At 35.6% G+C, this 26,302-nt stretch overlaps 2 protein-coding genes across 2 annotated transcripts in view; both read right to left on the bottom strand.

The window, feature by feature from the left end:
* The window catches only part of LOC129276885 (coiled-coil domain-containing protein 30-like), a 45,956-nt gene extending 33,599 nt beyond the window's left edge, over positions 1 to 12,357 (bottom strand). Inside the window, exons 1-2 of the mRNA XM_064109175.1 lie at positions 12,334 to 12,357; positions 1,640 to 1,759 (exon numbers count right to left, since the gene is read on the bottom strand). Coding sequence (XP_063965245.1) covers positions 1,640 to 1,759; positions 12,334 to 12,357 — 144 coding nt within the window. The remainder of the gene's footprint in view (positions 1 to 1,639; positions 1,760 to 12,333) is intronic.
* On the bottom strand, positions 11,180 to 23,666 carry LOC129276884 (beta-taxilin-like). The gene is made up of 6 exons (XM_064109106.1): positions 23,497 to 23,666; positions 22,049 to 22,223; positions 20,603 to 20,761; positions 17,835 to 17,978; positions 17,180 to 17,357; positions 11,180 to 15,580 (listed from the first exon to the last, which is right to left on the bottom strand). The coding sequence occupies exons 2-6, from the start codon at positions 22,217 to 22,219 to the stop codon at positions 15,384 to 15,386; spliced, it is 849 nt and encodes a 282-aa protein (XP_063965176.1). The 5' UTR covers positions 22,220 to 22,223; positions 23,497 to 23,666; the 3' UTR covers positions 11,180 to 15,383.
* Positions 23,667 to 26,302: the final 2,636 nt, after the last annotated feature.

The following is a 26,302-nucleotide window of genomic DNA, read 5'->3' as shown; positions in this document are numbered from 1 at the left end:
TTGAACGGAGACTTAAGACTGTCAACTACACCCATGTCCACATTTCATTCACTCTATCCATAAACTTTCAAAGTTATGATGGCACTTCAACAATTACCCCAACATGGCCTAAGTTTATTGACCTTAACTGACCTTTGACTTGGTTTTGTGACCTGAAACTCACAGGGGATGTTCAGTGATGCTTGATTACTCTTATATCCCAAGTTTTATGAACTAGATCCATAAACTTCAGAGTTAGGATGGTAATTCAACAAATACCCCCAACACGGCCAAAGTTCATTGACCTTTAATGACCTTTGACCATGGTCATGTGACCTGAAACTTGTACAGGATGTTCAGTGATACTTGATTACTCTTATGTCCAAGTTTTATGAACTAGATCCATAAACTTTCAGAGTTAGGATGGTAATTTAACATATACCCCCAACACGGCAAAAGTTTATTAACCTTAAATGACCATTGACCATGGTCATGTGACCTGATACTCGCACAGGATATTCAGTGGTACTTGATTAACCTAATGTCCAAGTTTCATGAACTAAATCCATAAATTTTTAAAGTTATGATGGTAATTCAACAAATACCCCCAACTTGGCCAAAGTTCATTGACCCTAAATGACCTTTGACCTTGGTCATGTGACCTGAAACTCAGGCAGGATGTTCACTAATACTTGATTAACCTTATGCCCAAGTTTCATGAACTAGGTCCATATACTTTCTAAGTTATGATGTCATTTCAAAAACTTAACCTTCGGTTAAGATTTTGAAAATAATTTTCCCAACATGGTCTAAGTTCATTGACCCTAAATGACCTTTGACCTTGGTCATGTGACCTGAAACTCGGGCAGGATGTTCAGTAATACTTGATTAACCTTATGTCCAAGTTTCATGAACTAGGTCCATATACTTTCTAAGTTATGATGTCATTTCAAAAACTTAACCTTAGGTTAAGATTTGATGTTGACGCCGCCGCCGTCGCCGTCGGAAAAGCGGCGCCTATAGTCTCGCTCTGCTATGCAGGCGAGACAAAAATTACAAATCAGGGCCCCATTGCATAAAAAGTTTTCATCAGCCATTCTGCTTTTGGGGGTTTGTACTGGGGTTTTAGATGAGGGATGGCGGCACAAAACTGCTAAGATAGCAAGTCTTGCTGGAAAGCCAGTTACCATGACAAGAGTGAGAATTCTGCTTTTTGATTGGCCCTTCCAATGAAAGGTGATATTCCAGCAAGAGAGGCTATTGGAGCAGTTTTTTTATGAAATAAGGCCCTGATCTCTTATACAGATAATGTATACAATGATATTTGCATTTTGAGACAGCTGTACACTATTTGGTGATGAAAATACATTAAAGTTTTACTGGATTATTGTGAACACAGACTTTTTATATAAACACACCTGAAGATTTTATAAAAGGTACTTTTAGCATAGCCTACAATAACAAACAGTTCATTTGTATACCCGTTCTTAATTTTCATTACAAGCACACAAATTCTCAAAAAGTATGGACACATCCCTTACAAAGCTGAAAATGGCTTGTTCTTTCTCCCCTACATACTAAAACTGGAAGTGACAAATGACAAGTGCATGTAAACAACATCGTTAGAGCATGAAATATGTAACAAAATTTGCTTGATTACCTCGATTGTTGAGATGGTTTTACGATTGGTATCGAGCAGGTGTTTCAGCTTGATGATCGTTCCTTCGTAAGACGACCGTCGTTTCCTCTCAACGTCCAAGCTTTCTGTTAGCTCTTTCACCTGGTTTGTGCAAACACAAAATAGGACAAGATGGAAAATGATCTTACAATTGAATTCTAACCTGTACAAGTAATAAAATAAAATGATATAGGATATATAGCGCACATATCCACCTTGTTAGGTGCCCAAGGTGCTACTATATTACCCTGGCTATTAAAGCTAGTCTACCGATTCCGATGCTCAAAGCTTTTTGATGAATCACTTCCTGCCGGTACCCATTTACCTCACCTGGGTTGAGTGCAGCACTATGTGGGTAAATCTCTTGCTCAAGTAAAATACGTCATGGCTTGGAATCAAACCCACGTCCCTCAGATTGAAAGATGAGGGTCTTAACCACTAAACCACGACGCCCCCTTCAAGTTTCCACAAACACAGACTATGGAAGTGTTAAATTAAAGACGTTCATCACTAATAACCACAATCAGGAGTGCCAGTTGGTTTGACTCACTGGGACTGAAAGAAGGTGGAATATGGTAAAGGCAGCATTGTGAAGTACAATAGAAAGCCTTAAAATGCCTGAATCTATAGGGAAGTTGTCAGGGCCTAAAGTCAGGCAAAAGCCTAAAGGGTGGCATCTCTGAATATTATAAGAACTTTACCTTGGCTTTTTGCACAGCTACATGTACAAGTACATGTGCCCTGATCAGGTGCTCAAATGTTAAAGGGAATCTCTTAAATGTACATTCTCAAATGTAAATTCTATAGGTCTATGAAAATTATCTAATACCATTACGACTTTCCCATGCCAAAAACAACAACTAAAAAACAATCCTCATTGTAGTGAATGATATTTATATTATATTGGATGGCTCAGAATGGAATACCAGAAATATTTGAAGAGTTTGGGGAAATATTCCACGAATCACAGATGAGTGGAATATTGGCCATATGTAGCAAGTGAAATATTTCTGGTATTCCATGAAATAAAGCCATCATCATCTATCCAACCCCCTCCCCTAAAGAAAGTGAGAAATTTGATTGAGCAAGTCATGTCACATGGCATCATCACTTCGTAAGATCAAATTTGATCGTTGAAATATGACTTTAATACACGTAGTTCATTATGACGTCTTTTGAGAATCATTGTGCTCTATGCTGCACATCGCATTGCATTCATTATACGTACACGTTGTACGCATGTTTAATGCATCGCTTAAACACTATTTATTCTAGTAGATAATAACGTCAAATATCCAGCTCAAATACATGTACACTGACATACTGTATGTACAATATGCAAGGCAGCATCACCTCAAAGTCATTCTAACCGAATATCAATTACAGTGTGCAATTTGTACATACCACCACGAAGCAGGAATGAGGAAGAAATTTTCCAAAATCACACTAAATCACAGTTTTCACACCGTCGAAAGAAAGACGTCTACACTAATTAACAGCAGCCTATGAACACCAAGAAAGTCCATGATATATCCATGTCGATATAATGTGCCCAGTACAGTACATGCACGTGGATAGGAGTCACTTCGATGCTGGTAGAAGTCAACTGTAATATTGATTTTTGCCTCAGACCAAGCGTAACAAATAACAATGTCAACAATACGCTTAGATCTCCCAGGCCCCAGTGTGACCTCAATGTGAGCTACAGTGTAACACAAAACAATGCAAAGTCTAGCTAGCAGAGAATTTAATCTTTATTGTTCTAATCATAGTCAAAATCAATGGATAATTCTCTGTGAATTCAAAGAAGTGAACGTCAAGAGGTTCACTGGTTTGAGAGGAAATAAAAGAAAAACCCCAAGGGAAATATTTTACTCTTATCAATGTCATTAATCAAACATGGGTAATCAATATTTTTGCTTAACTGTAGACACTTTAAAACAATTTAGCAGAAATAGGATTAGCTTCTCTTTAAGTATCTTAAACTGGTCTAATACGCTTTTTTTTTACTAATTTAATAATGATTCCAATTAATATCAATATTATATTCTAGTGATGGTGTTAGTGTTGGTGGTGCTGGTGTTGTTTGTTATTGGTGGTGGTAGTCAAGATATATACTGGTCAACTGTCTTCATATTTTTTAAAAACCTTGATGGCAAAAAAATGTCAAACAAATCTTGCAATAAAATGCAACATTCCAAGGTCATTAATACATTATACATTAATCAGGGGTGCGGATGGTCACAAATAAAAAGATCTGAAAAAGGCTGAAGAGTGTTGAAAAAAAGCTGAAACAGAAAGAGCTCCCATCGTTTTTGTACAGAGGAAAACTAAAATAAGCTGAAATGAAGCTGAAAATTAACTACCCAATGCAGGGTTGGCGCGTTTTAAACGGTGTGTTTTAAAACATGTTTTAAAACGCGTTTTAAAACACCCGTTTTTTTTACAAAAAAAACGTGTTTTAAAACACCTCATAGACTTGTGTGTTATAAATGTGCATGGATGTGATTTTACATGAATTTATTTTTCATACTTTTATTTTTAAAGTGGTTTATCATTTTCTTGTAACTAAATCTCTTTCTCAACACCACTCTTTTTCTACTCTCTCAAACCCCCTTATTCTCCCTTTCTCCAATGCTTTGTCATGTTCCTTTCCTCCTGTTAAATTGTGCACATCAATCCATATTTAAGAAAATTCTCATTTTAACACACATCTGAGTGTTGTGCTCACTTTTAGACAAGGAAAGAAACACTATTTAAAATGAGCTCAAATATGTAATAGTAGTACTTGAATGAAATGGAATTGTTGCACAAACATAATAATATGTTTCAAATAGACTATATAACTGACATTGTAACCTTGAGGTACACACAAAAGTAGGTAAAACTTTGCGCTTCGTAAAGATGAAGAAAAGTAATTTAATTCAGTATAAGATAATCAGCTAAGACAGCTAGCAAAACTTTTTTTCCTCCCTGAACATGTGTGGAACTACCATTGTTTCAACATTTTTTGGTTCAGTCAAGTTGGTCATTATTATAAAATCTGTAAATATTGAAATATTGTATTTTTCAAACAATTAAAAAAACACAAAAGAAATAGTGAGTGAGGGACATTATCAACTATCTTATTTGCACATCACCGAGTTATGTTTTGTGAAAAATAAGCGAAACTTTACAATGTCATAACTTTCTTATTTTACATCCGATTTCGATGAAATTTTTAGCATTATGCTTGGTTGAATTTTTCTACTGATTCAAATCAACTTTTTTCTAGGGTGGACTTTACCTATAACTCTAACACTCCCAGGGGACCGTAATGTCCCCCTTAAAATTTATATGATAAATCCATAAGCACAACAGGGCAACACCATACCGTTCAAGAATATTTTTTTATTCATGCATGGATATGCAGTTATATTACCATGGAGCTATCAACACATTAATAGCTCCGTAATATTACACAAGTGCATTTCAGACCAGAATTGCTCAATATCGTGATTTTCATGTACATGTATAAAGCCAATGCAAATTTTCGCAAACATTTTTATCTGTATCAATATTTTTGCCAAAATTATTGCCAACAATTTCCTTAAAAAAACCCCAAAGTAACCACAAAACTGTAGATAAGGAATATGTAAAAAAAAAACAGTTAAAACAAATATTAAAAAACAATTTAATCAGAATTCCTCAATTAAAGAAATAAGCAGTTCAAGGGCCTAATATTTATAGATTTAAACCCAATGGTGTATTTCATGCATCTATGGGTGCCCGGTAGGATGTAAAAGTCATTGTAGCTTGTCCAGTACTGTGTGCGCCTCACTGGCGACTGACTGGAATATTACCCAGGGAGTGGAGGATGTGCATACATATTGTGTGCGGGAATGACTAATTGAATCCGATGTCTGGGGTAATAATAAATCTTTAAAGCGTTTAGACACGTCATTCCGATATATTAAGCACTATTTAAAAGCGGACATTTATTATTATTACTTAAAATTGGTATAATTGATTAAAATGAAATAAAGCATATTGAGTAAATGAAATTAAGCTTTGAAAGCCTATAGTCTATAGATTATGTCATTTTCTTACATTGTACAAATTCTTCTCACCCCCTAGATTGAGAAGACTAAAAAACCTGAGACTACATCATAAGTATGAGGAATAGACTTATGAAATGTTAACTTACTTTTTCGGCATTCAATTTTCATTGATTTAGTAATTTTGGGGAAAATATAAACTTTTCTGTTGGAAATTCAGTAACAAAAATTGTAGTCATCTCTTACTTACTCCAAAAATGTTTTTACAACATTAAGAGCTTAAATCATACTGTATTAAGTATATAATTTCACTGATTTACAGAAAATTTCATCGTTCGTTGGAAAAAAAAACGTTTTAAAACGATTTAAAACGTTTTAAAACAATAAAAAACGTTTTATTTGTTTTTTTTAATAAAAAACGTTTTTTATTACAACCCTGACCCAATGTCACCTCTGTTAGCCTCTTCAAACAAGAGGTACAGAGAGCTTCCTGCTTCGCTAGGAGAGGAGCATGTCTTTTTTTAGCTGCAATTAGTAACTTTTAAGAATATTTTAAAATGGCACTGTACATACATGTACTCCACACCGGACCTGCCAAATATAGTACGACAATACACCAGTCGGTGGACTGTACTTCATCATCATCAGAAGAAGAAAATCAAAACCCCAAAAAATCTGAAATCAGCTATAAAAAAGCTGAACTCTCACACCCCTGATTAATATAACTCCAGAACCACATACCTGATTATCTAGGTTACAGAATGTGTAAGATATCAGAAGTCTCAGTGAAAACATGGATCCGACAAGGATCCACAGTGAAAAAAAAAAGAGTTGCGCTGTATTGTTATCATTACAAAATTTAAAGTCAAAGGCAGGTTATTTAAGGACCCCCCCCCCTCCCTCCCATCTTTTCTGGGGCAAACAATTTTTAATAGGGAAATATTTTGTAAACAAAACAGAAATAGGCAAAAATTTATCAAGAAAAGAAAAACTGAAAATCAGCAAAAAATCAATCTGTAACGTGGTCCCTCTAAAAGACTAAAATATCTAGACACTGAACAGCATTATCTGAAATTCTCTCACAAAACTTACTGAATTCGTTCAGGGATGAAGTAGTCCAATTAAAAATCCAATGTGACAACTCTTAGTAGCTGTGCATGATGAAACTCTTCAGTACTACAAGCCATATTAACAGTCATTCCAAAACATCATAAAAGAACGACACTAAATTTCTTGGAGATGTAGACTTTAGACCCAAGCCATACTTTCTGGAAGAGGGGCTAAGTCTAAACTCCATTCAAGTACAGGAAGACAATAAAGTTAGACAAATACAAAGAGCCTTTGTCATGTGAACACAATAGCAAACAAGATCTTGGGTTATCAAGCTTTCAAGCTTGTCAAGAAGATCTATAGTAAGGTTCACACGGAGACAGGTCAACTACATGTATAAGTCTATAAAGGCAAAGTGTTGGCTGCTAAAATTAATAATTGGTTGCTTGAACATATCTTTCTTTTCTTTTCATTATTTAAAAAAAAATTATGAGATAATTTCACGAAGTAGCCATAATTTCAAGGGAATATCTTTACATGTGTAGACATCTACATGTACATGTCTTTCCAATCAAAACAAATTTGTTTAAAATCCCTCCTGTCCTAGCGAAAATATGATTTTTTTGGGGGGTTGTTTGCTACTTTTTCAGCTAACCCGCACAAATTTGCTTCACTACCCTGTGGGAGCTTTCAAACGCTCTTTTCTAGTTTTTGATAGATTTTAGTCTCGTCTAAACACGGCTCAATAGATGATGGCTAGACCCTTGCAAGATTGAAAAAGCTGTAATCTTCAACTCTTCACAATTGAAAAGGGTTGGGTCAAACAAGCTGGATTATAGCATGGAGCTATAGCTCTATGATTATAGCATGGACCTAAAGCTCTATGATTATAGCATGGACCTATAGCAAGCCTACCTGGTTGTCCTGACAATAGAGCTTTTAAGTCATCTTATATTGGCCTCTAGTTTTCTTTTATTTATATCCTTCCCTAAGAAGAGGTATTTGACATCTGTCCCCCTCCCTCCACAGCTCTCTTCATTTTTCTCTCTCTCTTTTCCTCCTTTTCTGAAACAATAATTTGACATAATTGCAAAAGGGGGTATCTCACTGTATTTAATCAACTGTATTCAATCAACACTATTTACTCTTGAATCACAGTTTTTGCTTTGTTGTGTTTATAGACTATCAAATTTTTGTCAGTCATAAAGATAAATATCTTTCAGAATATGAAATGATGAAAAAAGGTGCAGTTTGAAATCATTCTGTAGGACCATGAAAGCTAAAAACCCTGGGTTGAAAATTTGATCAACAAGTGGGTATTCACACAAGAATAGCACATATTAAACTTGCTGTTTCAAAAGGGCCTTAGGTATAGTCTTAGTCTTCAGGCACAGACCCTGATTGAAACTTTGATCAAGTGTGTCTCCACGCAAAGACTAGCACATACAAAACTTGCTGTTGAGCGAGAGGGCCTTCAGGACACAAGGCATGAGGTAGGCTGCAATTCAGACCCTTTAGTCAAGTGAAGGGTTTGCACAGCAGACTACCTTCGGTATGCAAATCATTTTAGGCTGAACATTCAGACCCTTTAACTCGAGTGAGGGGTTTGCACAGCAGACTCAATGCAATCTGAGCCGATCTCAAAGGAATGGGCCTACTTCTGGTTTAGACATGCATTGCATCCACTCACTCCTGGGTACATGTAACATTCGTGGTGGGTGGGCTTTAATAGAAAAGAGGGGAAAACACTGCAATTGAATCCTCTCCCGAAATAACATATTCTGTTTTATTGTTTTGATGGATGATTCTGGTTTGTGATATCATTCTAGCTCGCTAAAGAAATCAGTTCGCAATCGAGTCTGGGTGTCCTTGTGGCAAAGTGGCAACTATCTCAAGGAAATGTGAAAACGTTCGTTTTTCAAAGTTTCCAGTGTTTTTCTAGGAGATTGGGAAATTGTTTATAAACATTCCAATACATCTTTGAGACAGTTATTCATTGGTTGGAGGGTTTCTGCATCGTCTCCGCCATAGAAGTTTAGGAATCTGCAAGTCTGTGACAACCTGTTGAAAACTGAAGGGTCCTCATTAAAATCATTACAGTCAGTGCTTTCTGTCTGATAAATTCCATTGGGAAACCTAGTTATTGCAGGATTATACATGGCTTCTTGCTTCCTTTCTGTTCTCTATCCTCACTCTCTTCATTTTCCCCTACCTCGCATGTATTTCTTGTCTTTCTGTCATTGATACAACAACATAGATTGCAAAATTATTGTATTATGCAATGACATGTACCTTCCTATGTGTATGGCATATTATGAACTTTGATACTTCTCCACATCAAAAAAAAAATACTTTCAAACTTCCTTAAACACTATACCAAGGAGATAATACGTACCTTTTCTTCCATCTTTCATCTGAGTGATGATCAATTTATTCAACAATATGCATAATTATCAATGTTTCCAGCAAACAGGTGGGTGGTAATCCCATAAAATTTGAATGAATGTGCAAATCATCATAATTCACTACCGTTGATCTCTTTAGATGATTTACATCCATCAGTGTTTTATACAGTGCTCTGCAGGGGGTGAATTGTGTGAAAAGAAATACATTACATTCGTCTCCCCCCCCCCTCATCTCTCCCCCTCTCCCTCTCTCTCTCTCTGTCTTTCTCTTTGCCTGCCTACGCACAATGGCCTAAAACTTGACAAAGGAAATTTAGCAATTGTATATACAGGTATTCAAAAGTAGAAGTTTGGAATGGCCCATACAACTCTGAACTAAAACCAAGAATGCAAAGCTTGCAAAGAAAAGTTTAATTGTTTGGGAATATATCAAGATCTCCTTGAATATACTCAAATAGGACATATTTATAGAATACCATACTTGTTCCTTTTTATTTTTCTCTTTCTTAAGGGGCGGGGGGGGGGGTATTATAAACATTCATCTTTGTAACCAGAGCCTGGTTACACAGAGACATACATGTAGGCTACATCACTCTGCACAATACTCAAGTACATAGTTTGCAAACTTACAATTGATAAGATTGATTCTCTCTCTTACATAATAAGTTACTGATTCATAATTATGAATAGTTTTGTATTATTTACAATAATTTTGAATGATATACATGTACATGTACCTTATCATTTAATAGAAAACCCAACAAATACTTCATTCCATGTCCAACATATTATCAAACCAAATACAATCAGAGCTTCAATGATACCAATCAACAAATATTACTCTTGATAGCACAAAGTGGGAGTTGATATTCTGTTCCTGTCAGAAATTACATGAAATATGCAGCCAGGCCAATGGAGCTTTCTATTCTCTGATCTAACTAAGCAAACACAGCACTCCAATGCATGCTATTCAAATATCAGCGGAGTGGCATAGTGCTGCCATGGCAACCAGAGTATAATTGCCTGAGCTGAGATGATTAAAGTGCATTTAATATGCATTGGCCTTGGAGGCACTCGAGTAGGAAACCAATAACAGAGGTGCATGGATAAAGCATGTGGACATGTACATGTAACAAGTTAATTCAAATTTGACTTTTATTGATTGGTTAATATTCAGATTTTAACGGTATATAAAGATATGAGTAATTTATTAATTTACAAGAAAATCTTGTACCATAATTATAACCAGGAAATATTTTCAAGCAAGGTAAAAAAATACAAGTCAATATTTGAAAATGATATTGTTCTATAATACACTTTCTGTTCTAAAGTATTGTTTAATTTCCCTCTTAGATTTGAAAAAACAAATAATTAATTTTGATACTTAGGTTTCACAAAATTGTAAAAAAAAATTAACTCTTGATATACATGTACTAGCACTTTTTTCTATCTTTAATTTCCTATCTATGCGTAACATGTCAAATACAATTGTTCAGCATCTAATTTTCAAATGTTTTTTATTTCGCTATTTCCCACAAACCTCAGTCAAGCATCTGAAAGACTTTCTAGCTAAATAGTAGGAAAATAATTCGTTGAAATATTTTTTGAATAAACATGTAAAAGTAGATATTCAGGGCAATTTTTTTTTTGGTTTTTATATTTTTTATTTTTTTGCTTAAAATATGAATGTGAAAATAATCCTCGTGATACTGTCACAAAATAGCCTTAAGTAACAAATTTTATTTCAAAAGAAAACTGATAGTTGAATAGGTACATGTACAATTATGTACTACTGACAAAATGATTTTAGAACTACAGAGGGCAGCATCAAGTTTACAAAATAAGTCGGTTTGATTGATGATGAAAGGCCACAAGCAAGATTACCTGGGGAGATCCAAATCCAATACAACCAAAAGATTGTTGTGAAGTCCTGCATATCTACACACAATGGCACATATATCACAAAAGATACAAACACTGTATAGTCGCTTTTTATGATCTCCTTCTCTTCTTCTTCCTCTTCTTCTTCTACTACTTTTCTTCTATTCCTTCATCTTCCTCCTACTTCTCTTTCTCCTTTTTCTTCTTCTCTTTCTCCTTGGTAAATTGCCAATTCGTCTACTGCCAACTCCTCCACTCACATGGTCTACTTTTCATTTTATAGTCTAATGCCATTCCATCCATCAACATTTCTTCTAACAATCATTTGGTCCAATCATCACTTCGTCTAATCACCATTTCGCCTATGACTATTTTGTCTCATAACCAGTTGGTCTAATATATTTATTTTGCACAATTAACACTTAGTCCAATTAGACCAAATGGACTAAATTGCTATTGGGCCAACTCGTTATTTGACGAAATGGTGAGTGGACGAATTGCCAATTAGACCATGTGGATAGTGGACGAACTGATGGCAGAACAGATAGTACACAAATTGGCAATTGGCCGAATTGGCATTAGACGAATTAGAAGTAAATCTTCTCCTTCTTCCCTTTCTCGTTCTCCTCTCCTCCTTTTTTCCTCATCCTCCTTCATCCTCATCCTCCTTCTCCTCCCCTGCCTCCTCTAGTATTCTTCATCTATATTCTTGATAAAAGTCTTATAATCACAGACTAAAATTTGCAAAATATTATTCTGATTCATGTTCCTTTCAGGAGACACAAAAAAGCATCCTTCCTAAATTTAAAGAAAAGGGATATTCAATCTAATAACGACCAATGGAGTGTGATTCATGTAACCCTGGTGTAGAATGTTTATAGCAGATGTGGCCCTATATCGCTTAAACCTAAAGCATATTGGCCAGTATTCTCGGGTTTAAATCAAACCCTGGTTTAAAGTTGTGGTTTAACTATGGAGAGCCAATTGAGGCAAACATCTCTGGTACATGTTCAATTTATTAACTCTTATGAGACTCAAGTCATTTATAACTGTCTGAGAATGATAACTGAAATATTTTATTCATTATGAAAGCAAACAGACACAAAATAGTAAGAAATATACAATATAAGGAGGATTTTTTAGTTTTTGGCTCCCATAAAATTAGCAGAGTTAGACCAAGGCAAGCTGAACATGACTTCAGAATACAGGCCATTGTATTTTGGGTAGTAGTTCCACAGAAAGACATTTTCAAAAAATACACAAAACAAAATTTTGAAAATCAAACTGTTTTTTAATCACTTACCCTACTATCTTGGTAGGCAGCCATGTTTTTTTTTTTCCTTTTCACTTTGGTGAAAAAATCACTCCAAACAGAAATAAATAGATGCCTTGCAAAAGCCAATCGGTATTAAAAATCCAATCAAGTTGTTGCTCTTAGCCTGCAATGTTGACTTGCCGCACTTAATGTGATCTTTCGTTTGATCTAAACAGCCTCCAAAATGCATGGCATAATCAACACTTTCTTGAAATGTCAAAATAAATACCACACTGCACGATTGAAAATACACTGTAGGACATCTCCAGGCAAGGCATCATAAACCAAAATTAAAACTACACTTGTACATGTAGCTATTGAGTATGTTCCACAAAAATCTGACTAGTTCAAAGGTATCTTCAAACTCAAAAGTTAATCCAAATTGAAATTCCACATGATTCCACTTTGTGTATCTATGAGTAGTAATCTTAACAGATTCAGGCAAACTCCTCTGTACAGCATACAAACATACATGTACATGTATGTCCAGCCAAATATTGATCGGATGAGTAACAACCACTGTCTTTTTGAAAGCGCTATCAAACTCGAAGGAATTTCTTTTCAATAATGCACAGTTACTTCCATTCAAGTGGTGCTTTGAATTGAAAAGGGTCATTTAATCAATAACCAAGGGGGAGTGGACAATGGCTTGTCCCTAATCATGGTCAGGGATGAATAGAAGCACAGATGACCAATAGCTACCCCAGCCACCCCAATTAATATTCTACCAATACCACATCTGGGGTCCATTGCAGAAAGAGTTGCGTTTAAACGCAAGTCAAAATATCAATCGCAAGTCCAAAATGCGCGCTGTTGATTGGTTGAAAATCAAGTTTCACATGATTTTTAGAGTTGGGATTGATTGCAACTCTTTCTGCAACGGGCCCCAGAAGAGAGAAGATGACTGTCCAATTCTAAAAATAGCCCATCATTTTCAAGTATCAAACAGGAATATACCAAGGAGACTATTACATTTTCAATTAACGATACTCTCTAAACTCTAAAAGAACATGTACATATACAATGTATTTGAATCAGATATCTGTCGTGCAATAAAGCATCATCATTTAAAAAGATTACACAATGTTATCCAACTAAGTACTCCAAACTAACCTATTGGGATTGACTTAATGATGGAGGATTAGTACTCTAATGCATTGTGCCCATTTCGATTTCAAGTGCTCAAAGTCTATAAAGCCCTTTTTATTGCAGTGGCTTTAAAGTACTTCTGCGATAGCCTAAGCCTAAAAGGGATTGTTATTAATGTGAAATAAAGGGCTTGATATTTGGGGTCTTCATTTTCAAGTAGAATTCTACAAATATTCTGAGTTCACCAATTTTCGTTTTGCGTGTATTAGAAATTAAAAATCAATGATCCAACCATACAATAAAAATAATAACAATAATAACAAATACCGTACAGCATTTAATATGCCCATCTATTTAGTACACTATTCCGAGGTGCATCAGGATAAGGAGGAATTACAGATAAAATGATTGCAATGTTATCCAACTAATCCAAACTAACCTATTGAGAATGACTTAATGATGGAGGATTAGTACTCTAATGCATTGTGCCCATTTCTATTTCAAGTGCTAAAATGCTATAAAGCTCTTTTATTGCAGTGGCTTTAAAATACTTCTCCAATAGCCAGAGCCTATAAGGGACGAATAACTGAAAGAAAAGGGCTTGATATTTGGGGTCTTCATTTTTAAGTAGAAATCTGCAAATATTCTGAGTTCACAATTTTTGTTTTGCATGTACCAGAAATTAAAAATGATCTACCCACACAGTAATAATAATTAAAAAAGTATGTAGATAACGCATAATAAATGCTGTATTTATTATTATTACTGTGTGAGTAGATAATTTTTAATTTCTTTAATGAAGAAAAATAATAAAATGAATATGAATATCAAATACATACAAAAATAGCACATAAAACATACAAATGTTGTCAAGGGTAAAAACACAAGTTTTCAAAAAGTTAGTCAGGACACAATGAAATACATACATGTGAACAAAAAATGCTAAAACTCACAATGTGGTATGAACATATCTCCTTATAATATGATGATTGACAATCTTGCCTTTAATGTGTGCTCACTCAGAAAAACTTGAAAGATCAATACTGTTTCAATGAGTGAAGGAACAACATTAATTTTCCTCAATCCCTATTTATCGTAATATACACAGTTTTTGGTTCAGGATGAACCGACTTTCATGTTTTCTATTCTGTTCTGTTATCTTTCCCAACAGTGTTTAATATTTCAGGATCTAAATGCATTAGTGTCACATTTTTCAAACAATTGCTAAACAGGGGCCTGTTCTTCATACAGACTTACAAGTATTCTTTGTTACAACGATGTTGACTTTGCCATTATGGCAACTACCATGAAGTACATGTACCCCTGCACAGCCATGCTTGACCCCATTAAACATAACTGCGCATTCAGCTATTCACTTGCCAATGATTGCACATGATCAAAGTCAGATATAAATTTCCCAAAAATTTACATGCAACCCCAAGGGGGAGTGCCAATATGCCCCATGTTGGATTTTTCATTTGTAAAATTTGTTTATAGAGTTTTTCTGGAATTTTACAGTGGGTCTGTCCTGTTGCCATTGACATAATAAGGTGCATACAACATTATATCTTTAAACAAAGACATAGAAAGCGATAAATAGAAAGTGGTTTACTTGACAATGAAGATTCCATAAGGCCAATTTTCACGGGATTTGGTGTTATGGCTTAATCGGTTTGTGAGACGAGCTATGACATCGCCCATAGAATGGAACCACCAACGATGGATGGACACACACACACACCATCAATGGGCAAGGAATATTCATCATAACTCATATTGATCCTGAGGCCCGTAACACAAAGGTTAGCAATTGATCGTAAGCTTGATTTTCACGATTGATTGTACATTGTAGTCAATGGAATCAATCGTGGAAAAATGTTCTACGATCATTGCTAGGTTTTGTGTTACGGAACCCAGGAACGTCCTTGCCAGATTAATAAAGTCTGTTCTCAGCACATGAAAAAAAAAAAAAAAAGATTCAATAAAAGTGTAAAATGATGTTCAAAACATACCTCTTTCGTTATCTTTTCCTTCTCCTCTTCACTGGTTTTCAACCGGTATTTCATGGTGGTGAGCCCTTGTTCTAATTTACGCTTAGCCTCCCTCAACTGGGATTCCTCACCAGAGCTGTTCTGTAATTGTTCATCTACAGCAAGAAAGATAAGGGTACTTAATAATATGCAAGAACTGCGACCTTTGACCCAACACCCATAGTGTTCAAATCTACACTAAAGCCTGCCGGACAGTATACCATCTGGCTATGACCAGATTTTTGTACAATTCGCATGTTACATTTAACTATGAAAATTCCAAGAGGTACAATTATCTATACAGCTCGGCATAATGCTAAGAATACCAAAATCTAAATTATGCACAACTGCAAGCCTTGTGGTAGGAGTAAAGTCCAAATCACATACAAATAACAGTTAATGATGACATTATCATTTCAAATTTAGTTTGTTTTTACTCCCTACAGGGAGGCTCAAAATAGATTGAAATATTTTATTTTAGTATGTATACCACTATTTTTAAAAACTTTGATAATTAAGATTTTAAAGTTTGGATGACCATATCAAATGCTATTATAATTTATTCATCGATCACATCAATCACATTAGGATTGTGCAATGTGCTTCATAATATTTCATCTGCAGTAAAGACAGATACAATGTGCGTCCCAGAAAAAAAGGAATTCCCATGTCTTTTTAATCAAAAGGAAAATGAATTATGATATTTCATTTACATAATCATATAATTCCACTATTCCTCTTTATTTTGATACCTAATATGAGACGACCACTTCACGCATTAATGAGCAAGACAAGTTTGAAATTTTAATGTCAAAACCAGGTTGCGCAGAAAAATTGGACAAGATTGGTTGGTGATACGACGACCTTGCATATTCGACGACTGGCTCATTAGTTTCTTTTGTATTATTTGTTAATCTTCTCTCACTGTTGCTTGAAATGAGAATGGATTCAGATTCACCCGTAAGTTTCTGCGCAAATCGTTTCTAATATGCCTCGATATTTATTGTTTGTAATCTGGCATGCGTGAACGATTTGCTAATCTGTTGGTATCAAATGAGAGACGAGATTCCACTCTTACTCTTGCCAGGAGTATCAAATTTATAGTAAAAACATATTAATCATTGTGACACCTACATGTATCTCTGAAAACGGGTTTCCTTTTTTGTGGGACGCACTGCATAGAGACAAGAAGTGTACAATGTACATGTACAAACCAATAATTAGCTGTGTACTTTGACATTTGACTTGTAGTGGTAATACCTAGTTCTAATTTACACTTAGCATCTCCAAGTAGGAATTCACTCCCAGAAGCTGATCTGTAATCTTTCATCTAAAGTACAGACAGAAATACGAACAAGGAGAGTACATGCCCTTTCTGCAAATTGGTTTCTACTCTCCTTGTTCGTATTTCTGTCTGTACTTTAGATGAAATATTACCGAGAAGCTTCTGGAAATGAATTCCAACTGCAAGAAGCTAAGTGTAAATTAGAACTAGCCTAGAACAGGGGTGTGAGTGGTCACAAATAAAAAGATCTGAAAAAAGCTGAAACTTGTAGAAAAAGTCTGAAATAGAAAGAGCTCCCATACTTTTTGTACAGAGGAAAGCCAAAAATAAGCTGAAATTAAGCTGAAAATCAAAATGAAAAAAATCTGAAATCAGATAAAAATCTGAACTCTCACACCCCTGCTAGAACTAGGTATTCTACGCTACCTACCAGCCTTTTTCTGGACCTTTTCCACCTCCTTATGATGCGTCTCCTTCTCTTTCTCCAGCCTGTTCTTGATCATCTTGAGTTCAAGCTCAAGCTCCTTGACTCGCTGGATCTGCTGCCTGTTCTCCTGCTCCAGGTGGATCTTCTCCTTCTCCAGCTTACCAATCTGATCTCTCTGAACCTGATACATGACAAGGAGAACTTGTGTATAACTTTGGTGGACTGACTAACAGCATAACTACGCCTACAAGTACAGTTTTGACTAAAAAGGGGTGATTATTCAACACTGGGTTTAAGTACATCAAAGGACATTGAAAGACATGGTTGTGGATGTCATGTTGCTGTGATCTTGATGGAGCTTTGGATATTTGTTTTGCCCTGTTTTATTTGTCCCATTTGGGTGACAATATACCAAAAAAAAAAACAATTTCGATAAATCATAGATTTAACATTGATTTCATCTCAATAAAAATTTATCTTAACTCTTAGTGAATCAGTGTACCCGATCAAGGTGATTCTTGGCTGATTCATTTGTGAGGGATTTCCTTCTCTCTGTGGCTAAAATCAATTTTAAGAAGCCATAGACCTATCACATATCATAACATTGATTTCATCTCATTTAGAATTGATCTTAGTTCTAGTGAAAGACATTCTTTACCTGATCGAGGTGATTCTTGGCCGATTCATTGGTGAGGGATTTCCTTCTCTCTGTGGCTATGTTATCAGACAGACGTGTCCTCTCGACGAGAAAGTAAGCAAGAGCCTCACTGGGAGAACGCTGTGCTAGATCTTCAAAGCCCTCCTGAAAAGGAAAATAATATAAAACTATTGAATTAATTCCAGCACAAATACCTTGCCATATGTGGCCTGCCACCCCAAAACCAACAGAAAGTAGTCGTAGATGAATTTTTTGTTTTTGATTTAGTTTCAAGGATAGAGGCACATCCTAAGCTTTAAATTGATATATCACTTGTGAAATTGATCAACAATAACCATTTAATAACTTGATTGAATGTACATGTAAATGAAACTCAATGAGAGCATAAAAAACTAAGGAGAAAAAAAAGTTTGAAGTAAGCGCTCCCTCAAGCATCAGGTGAGCACACTGTGTAATATTGGTGAAACTTCTAAGCAGTAAGGAAAAAATGGCATCAAAGATACTCTCATCTTTTATTTATCTTTACAAATTACAACAACAAAAAACATTCACATTTATCAAATGAAATCTTCGAGACCCCCTTTCAGATTATTTTCCCCTTTTGAAGACCAAATAATTATTTGGGCCTTTTTGAGAGAACCTTCCCTCTTTGTCAGATTTGGGAGTGGCTGGTCAAATATCGAATCCAGTCCATTGCTCCATACTTACTAACACAAAGGTTTGCAATTACTCGCAAAAAGGTAATACCCAATCAAGATTTTGTTCAAAACACTGACCGAGAACCAATCAGCACTGTTCTTTCATATCTGAAATACATCGCAATGCTTGGTGTAACAGGCCCTAGGTCACTATGTCCCAAATCTGTGTCAAATGAATGTCACTGTGACTCTTCTGTGTATGCATCAGGCAAGTCTGAAGTTGATCAAGACAACAGTTAACTTCAACAACATAACAAACTCTAATCTCTGATGCAAACACTTTTAGCATTATTTTTCAGCAAAAATTATTTGTATCAAGATTGTGGCGCAGTGCACCTGTAGCTGGGCGCTGCACTGCAAGCCAGCAAAGTGAAGAGACACTGCGGGCTAGTAGAAAATTTTACGTTGTAAGAGCGCATTTAATTGGCCAAGTTGGCTCAGTAGGGGAGTGGCCTAAAGGGAGAATAATTGAGCGCTAATAGAGTTTTCAGAATACGAATTTGGAGGTCCATTAGCGTTCCATTAAATGGGTAACTTATAAGGAAAGTTATGACGAAACTTATGAGACTTTTCGAGAATACCCCCCAGGTAATAATTATGTCTGGATGCATGAAAACAAACATGGGATGGAAAGACATACAGACAGACAACCCTAAGACATATTGCCTCCAGCATCAAAACCGCAATCAGATGCATGATAAAAACAGTGAAAATATAATAAAAATGCCAATAATATATTCATACATATATGAAATTGATGACTTTAAAGGAGATATACATGTAGCTACTACAGAGTAAAAGGTGAATCGTTCAAGGATGAGCGCCTGAGATTGGTAGAATGATGTACAAAAAGAAAGGGTGAGACAGTGTATGTGTGTGTGTGTGAGAGAGAGAGAGAGAGAGAGATAAAGGGATGAGCAGGGGAGAAAGGATGAGAGAGAGAGATGAACACAATTAGGGACAGTGATTTTCCGTTTTACTGGTAAATATAACAGAAATTCCATTTGGTTTTTATACTTTTCATGTAAAATTTCATGGAATTCACCTTTGCAAAACGGAATTCAGGTTTTTGCTGTGTACATTTTCAGTGACAAAACGGAATTTCCATTTTTAGATCAAGTTGAAACGGAATTACAGATTTTCAGAAACAGGAAAAATCATTTTTTTAAACAGAAAATCACTGTCTCTACACAATACATACATATAGTGGGTGATAACAGAGCACAAGAGGGAAAGTACACCTAAATAGAAGGATGGTGAGACAGGGTGATATGAAGAGAAATAGACAGGCAAGAGGAACAGAGATGAAAAAGAGAGGAACAGACGAGAGAGGAGGAAACGAAATCATAATGGATGAAGTTTGCGGATCATGCCAAGATATCATCATGTATATACAGAACTGTAGAGTCTCAAGTATCAGCTTTGTGGGGGAAGTTGATCTTTGACCTTTCTCCCTTGGGAGGGAAGCCCCAACTTATCTTTCTCCATCTCTCTCTTTCTTTTCACTCAAATTCAATTGAGATTTCCACTGGTAGTTCAAATCCTGAATTAACACCACTGCACCATTGGATATGACAACACTCCTAGAAAAACATGTTCTTCTCATAACATACAATGTCTCCCAAATTCATTTTGCATCAGACAGATACAGCTCTATGAACATGATAGAGATTCTCAATGCAGAACAAATAAAAATATTTTTTTAAAGGGGGAATACTGATAATAATTTGGCTGGAGCTTGACCCTAACTAGTGTTGCTGATGACTTAAATTTAAAAAAAAAACAATAAAAAGCAATATGCAAAAATGAAAAGTAAACATAGAAATACACTTAAGATAATCATTAAACGACACAATACATAGGAAATCAATATTGTTAATGTAGGTTTTTTTTTTTTTGGCCACAAAGGCCACAAAGAGTGTCAGGGCCCAACGTTATTTTATTTTTGGACATTGTTTTATATAATTTATATTTATATCTTAAAATATATTCTGTGCAATTAAAGCCACTAGCATGCCTATTTTGGGCGTCCCAAAACTTTTATTTCCCAAGCCTGGTTTTCACGCTTACCTGTTTCAAGAGCTGTTTGATTTCTTGATTAGTTTTTTCCTTGCTCTTCTTAAGTCTCTGATTTTCCTCCTTTAGTTCCTCATTTTCTGCTTCAAATTCTTGAGTAAGAGCCTCCCTTTCCTCCGACAGCTTACGTATATTTTCAACATACAATTCCACCTGAATATACAAAAATCAACTTAACATTAATCCTGAGTCATTCATTAGATAGCTTCACTTACAAAATTTACAAATTTCATGATAATTTGCTCCTTCACATCCCCACTCATTCCTTTACATCCCCACTCATAATACAAAGATAATAATAATAATAATAATAGTTGGATTTATAAAGCGCTTTTTGCCAGAGGATACAAAGCGCTGCTATTATTTGGGAGACCGTGCTTTTGCCTGTGCAGCCCCAAAATTATGAAATGGTTTGCTGTATGTAATAAGATCCTGTCCATCAGTAGAAACGTTCAAACTTAAACTAAAAACCTATCTGTTCAAATAATTCCCATACAATTCTTTACCCCCTTTTTAAAATTTGTTCTCAAGCATTTCACTAGCTCTTAATTGCAGCGCAGTAGAATATATGCACATAGTTTCTGCGCTATATAAATCAGTATATACTATGTCACTTTTCACCAAGCAAAACTTTGTACTTGAAACTTGAAATCTGCTTGGGAATCATCTACACGTATAAAGACCAATAGTCACTTGATATCTTTTCCTTTCGGTTTAATACAAAGTGCTACACACACACACTACTCCATGTTTGGGAGGTAAACTGCTGATCCATCTATTGCCAACTCGTCCACTCATTACATCGTCTAACTTCATTTAGTCTAATGCCATCCTGTCCATCAACATTTCGTCTAACGACCATTTTGTCTAATAACCAGTTGGTCTTATACCCATTTTCTTTTCATTCATTTCGCCCAATTAACAATTATCCAATCAGACCAAATGGTTTATGGACTAAATGACTATTGGACCAACTGGTTATTAGACGAAATGGCAATTAGACCATGTGGATAGTGGACGATTTGATGATACACCAAATGATAGAAGATGAGTTGGTAATTAGACGAATTGGCATTAGACCAATTGGAAATAAACCCTTTGGGCCACTGAAACAATAATTCAACACAGTATCAGAATGATCAGTTTAGTCCATGCAATCCATTGTCCTATTAGCAAAATAGACGGGAATTAAGGATACTGTTGTTTGTTTTTCAAGAATAACTGAAGTTACAGAAGTAGCACCAGACAGAATCATTTTGATAATCTATGGAGATGTATGGAGATCTGTATAGGACTTTTTTCTTAGTTTGGAGATCCTAAGCTATATGGTGGACATGAGAGTTATGGTATTTTAAAGCTGGATAGCTATAAAGCACTTGTTGCCCCCCCCCCCCCCCCACCTTTTACAGATTTATGGGATAAAAATTAGCTATAACTAACCTCTTTCATTTCCTCTGCTTGTTTCTTTTGAAGTAACTGCATGCTCTGTGAACCAGCTTTGATATCGGCTTCAGCCTGGGTGTACAGCTTCCAGAGGACTCGTAACTTCTCCTCCGGGCTGGCATTCTGGCTGACACCGTTCTTCAACAACTCTTTGTTCATCGCATCCATTTTCCTTTGAAAAATTATGGGATAATAATTAATATTTCCAAATTCATAATCGCATAATCCCAAAATACAAGCAAAATATATTATGATAAATTTATGACAGGGTCTAGCAGTCATAAATGTTGTCATTTCATATAGTACCATAATATCTCAATACCATGCCAGCTATACCATGTCGGGCATACAGTGGTATTAGTACAGTATTTATATTAGATTGTTGTACTAGTTTCGCTCATCACCCATAAATATTTTCAAAAATATTTGTTCATGCTACAAGTAGTTTGGCGTTATATTAATTTCTCTTTTTCCTTTTTAACTAGGGCCTAGCTATCTCTCTTCTAAAAAATCTTCTCAGAGCTCTCTTCTCTTTGCAATCAAGGCAAGCGCATCAATATACGCGAAGTCGCACGATGCCAGCTACTGTATTGAGGATACGCCCCACGTGCCCCCAGGCATTGTTATGAATTATAATTGCTTCCATTCGGAATGGTAATTTTGATAGGTTTGCTTCAGAGAAGATTGGTGGGAACTTAGATGGGTATGACAGGGAATTTGAGGGAAAAGACAATGACAATGTAGTTCAGAATTCCGATTAGTGACAATCTTAGTCAGAGTTAGAGAGGTGTCACATCTCGTAAAAAAATATTAAAATATATGACAACAGTTTTCCAGAATGCAGAATACCACCTGACCACCCCAGATCACAGTGCTAAATTATGGCAGTAGCGGTAGAATTGCAATTTCGCAATTCACATAGATCTAACTAGTAACTTTAGATCTCTAACGTTAACAGTTGAGTCTAACGTAAGATCTAATGAATGATGACGAAGTCATCCAAAACAATTGAATTGATGATTCAATTCACCAAACACCAATTTTGCTCATTTATTAGAATCATTAGTTTTATTTTCATTGGTTGCATCATGCTCTGCTATTCACAATCTAGATGGAGAAAGTACATCAAGAAAATCAAGAAAAATAACAAACATTAACACAATTCAAATTTCAAAACCAGGGCAGTCAGACTCAGTCTCAGAGTCAGAGTCATGGCAGTTGGCCGATGCTCGCACCGCGCGCCGCCGAAGGCGAGCGGAGGGAGAGGGGACTTCCCGTAACCAACGGCAAGAAAAGGAGCTACCGTATGGCTCTTTTTTAGTCTTAGTCAATTCGGACAGTGCACTCCCGAATATTTATTATTCATACGAAAAACAATCATGAATTCATTCTACATAACATAGCACCTGAAAATTCGGCAAATTCTACTAAATCAAAATATTTACCCTCAGTCCATCAGGAAATCCATGTCATGACATTGCTATTAGTACGGTATTATTATTAATGTAAAAATCACTCCCGAAATATCGCTGTCCTTTGGTAGTGCAGTGTATGCATGCATGCGCTATGCAGCGTCGAACCCGTTTGTGTCTTGATAAAGAATTTCTATAGAACCAATTATTCAAAATGGGCATCCGTCAAAACAAATTGGATACCGTCAAAACAAAGCTGATGCTTTAGGGGATGCCCAATGCGGAGAAACCAAAATAACTAAGAAAACGTTCATAATCAATCTTTGAGGGCTTCTGGCCCCCTGCAAATATAAGCAATGTATTGTTTTATTCAATGCACAGCTAGGCAAGATATGGAGAGGAAAGTATATCAATAAAGAATTTAAAAATTGTTATTTCACCAGTTTATTAGTTACTATAAGTACGAATGATATTCTGGATTGTGTGTCTTATGATAACATATTGTGAGGCAGGGAAGAGCTTTTCGGTCTGATCCGGGGTATGATTTAGAAATGATTTTTTATGCACTTTCCTAACTAGAGTTATAGCTCCATGGTCTAACTATAGGGGTAGGGGAAAGGCAGTGGCGTACCTAGGATTTTCCAAAGGGGGGGGGCAAATTCGTCCGCCAAAAAATTTGACAAGCAAAAACAAAAAAAAAAAAAAAGTCTTCAACCGCAAGTAATTAAAGGACATTTCGCATCAGAAAAAAAATTGACAAGCAAAAAAATAAAATACATGCCTGTCTTAATTTGCTTCAGGGATTTTGCACTTAGGCCTAAACCTTTTATAAGAAAATACACAATTGGGACAAAATGGACTTTTAACGTACGATACAAAATGAAACAGAACGGTATTCTGTTTTGCCCCAAAAAATTAGACCATTTTGCTCCAAGTATATGGGCGGAAATCCCGGGGGGATGCGTCCCCCTACTCAAAATATAGGGACTAGGGCCGGGGACACAATATCAAATTATGCCCCCCTACTATTTTGGTCTTTTACGATGGAAAGAAATACATCATTCAAAATCGAAATAAAACATGTATTTTGGACGAGATTACCTTACTTTTTGGGTGATAACCTTCTTTTTTTTTTTTTTTTTTGCTTGTCAAATTTTCCAGCCCCTTGCCCCCCTACCTTTCAGGGAAAGATTTCCGTCCTAGCTGGCTCCAAGTATATGTTCCATTTCGCCCCGGTTGAAAATTACATTTTTTTTTTCAATCACGCGCTTTAAGATTAATGCATTGCTGTTTGTGGTAGTTGAATAACCTCAATAATAACGTTCCTTGTCGTTGTATTGTTTGCAGGTCGTCATAAAATTTAAGAGGAACAAGTGGAAAACGACAAGACAGACATCAAGAGGCAATGAAGAGTGTCGGGGGACTTTTGCCCTGGCTAGTGATTGGGCAAATGGGATTTTTCTTTTGAAAAAATAAATTCGAATTTCTTTGGAATTTAGGCCTACACCTGAAAAGTAATTGTCGTTTGTATGAAAAAAAATACAAACACTATTTATTTGAAATCGTCAGTGTCATTGTCTTTGTGTCTTTGATGACGTCATAATGCAAGTTTGAAATTAAGTATTCCATTATGTCCCACCTTTAAATGAGTTATTCATTGCAATAAACATAACTCTATGCAATAAACATGGTAAACTTAAGCTACATAAACAAGTATATGTGCTTTCCCCCTTTCAAGTACTAGTATTTGGTTGAAGACTTGAAGGATAAATAAGTCAGATCAATCAATCAATCATCCATCCATCAATCAATCAATTAATTACAATCAATTAGTAATTCAATCAATGAATCATTCAGTCAATCAATAATTCAATTTACGCAACCAACCAATCTAAATAATGTAGACTTTGTGTGTACCTCTCCCCCCCCCCCCCCCCCCAAGTTGATTGATCCCCCGCAACCGTGACCCTCGCCATCATTCATTTTTATCAGTATAGCGGTGTCGCGAATTTACGTGCTATAATTGCGCTCATTTCACTCATGAAAGAGTATATATTTGGTTTAAAAATGATATTCATGATGATATATCTCCGAATGAAAATTGAAAAGGTGTAATAACTGACAACACCACCTTTTGTGGGGCGAGTTCAAGACGCATCAAATAAAGTTTGACGGAAAAATCTACAGCTTAATTATGAGAGAGCTCGCTTACTTCGCTATCTTACCCCCTCACAATTAATTCCAGCAACTAAGCAAAACGTATTGTTTAATGAACATAGACCTTTAGTACCAATTCATAAAATAAATGAATATAATTAATGTTTTGGGGGGAGTATTCGTTTCTGACTCCTGCTTTTGATGAGATATTGATTGATTGGTCGGTCGGTCGATTGATTGATTGAATTTATTTATCTTTTTTTCATCAAGTCTTCAAGCAAATTTACAAAATACAGATGTGAAAAAGGGAAAGCACATAATATTCGGGATAATATTGTTTATGTGAATTTTCACTGCAATAAATAACTCATACCCCTAGTTAGACAAACTCTAGTTTAAGTAAATGCACTAAAAATCATTTTGCCAATGCAATAAACTTATTGGTGACGTCTCATGACTTTTCAGTGTTAATTCAAGCATGGATATATACTGGAGAGATAATAGGCTTTTTAAATTAAAAGATCTATTTAATATTTTGAAATACAATGTGGAAGATTTTGATTTCTAAACTGTGTCAGCTCTGTACTTGAACAAATCATTATAAACGGGTATACACTTAAAATGTTGGGCAACATACTGTCCACTGTGTGGGGTAATGTATGTTGGTAAAAAATATAGTGGT

The sequence above is a fragment of the Lytechinus pictus genome, chromosome 14 (genome assembly GCF_037042905.1).
Source record: "Lytechinus pictus isolate F3 Inbred chromosome 14, Lp3.0, whole genome shotgun sequence".
NCBI classification, from domain to species: domain Eukaryota; kingdom Metazoa; phylum Echinodermata; class Echinoidea; order Temnopleuroida; family Toxopneustidae; genus Lytechinus; species Lytechinus pictus.
This window is presented reverse-complemented; position numbering and strand designations above follow the sequence as displayed.

Coding starts and splice junctions, on each gene's coding strand:
- LOC129276884 (XM_064109106.1), bottom strand. CDS start 22,219: ATGGATGCGATGAACAAAGAGTTGTTGAAGAACGGTGTCAGCCAGAAT. Junction 17,358..17,834: donor CCAAGAATCACCTCGATCAG/GTAAAGAATGTC, acceptor GTCATGTATCAG/GTTCAGAGAGATCAGATTGG. Junction 15,581..17,179: donor AAAGGTCCAGAAAAAGGCTG/GTAGGTAGCGTA, acceptor TTCTTGCTGTAG/ATGAACAATTACAGAACAGC.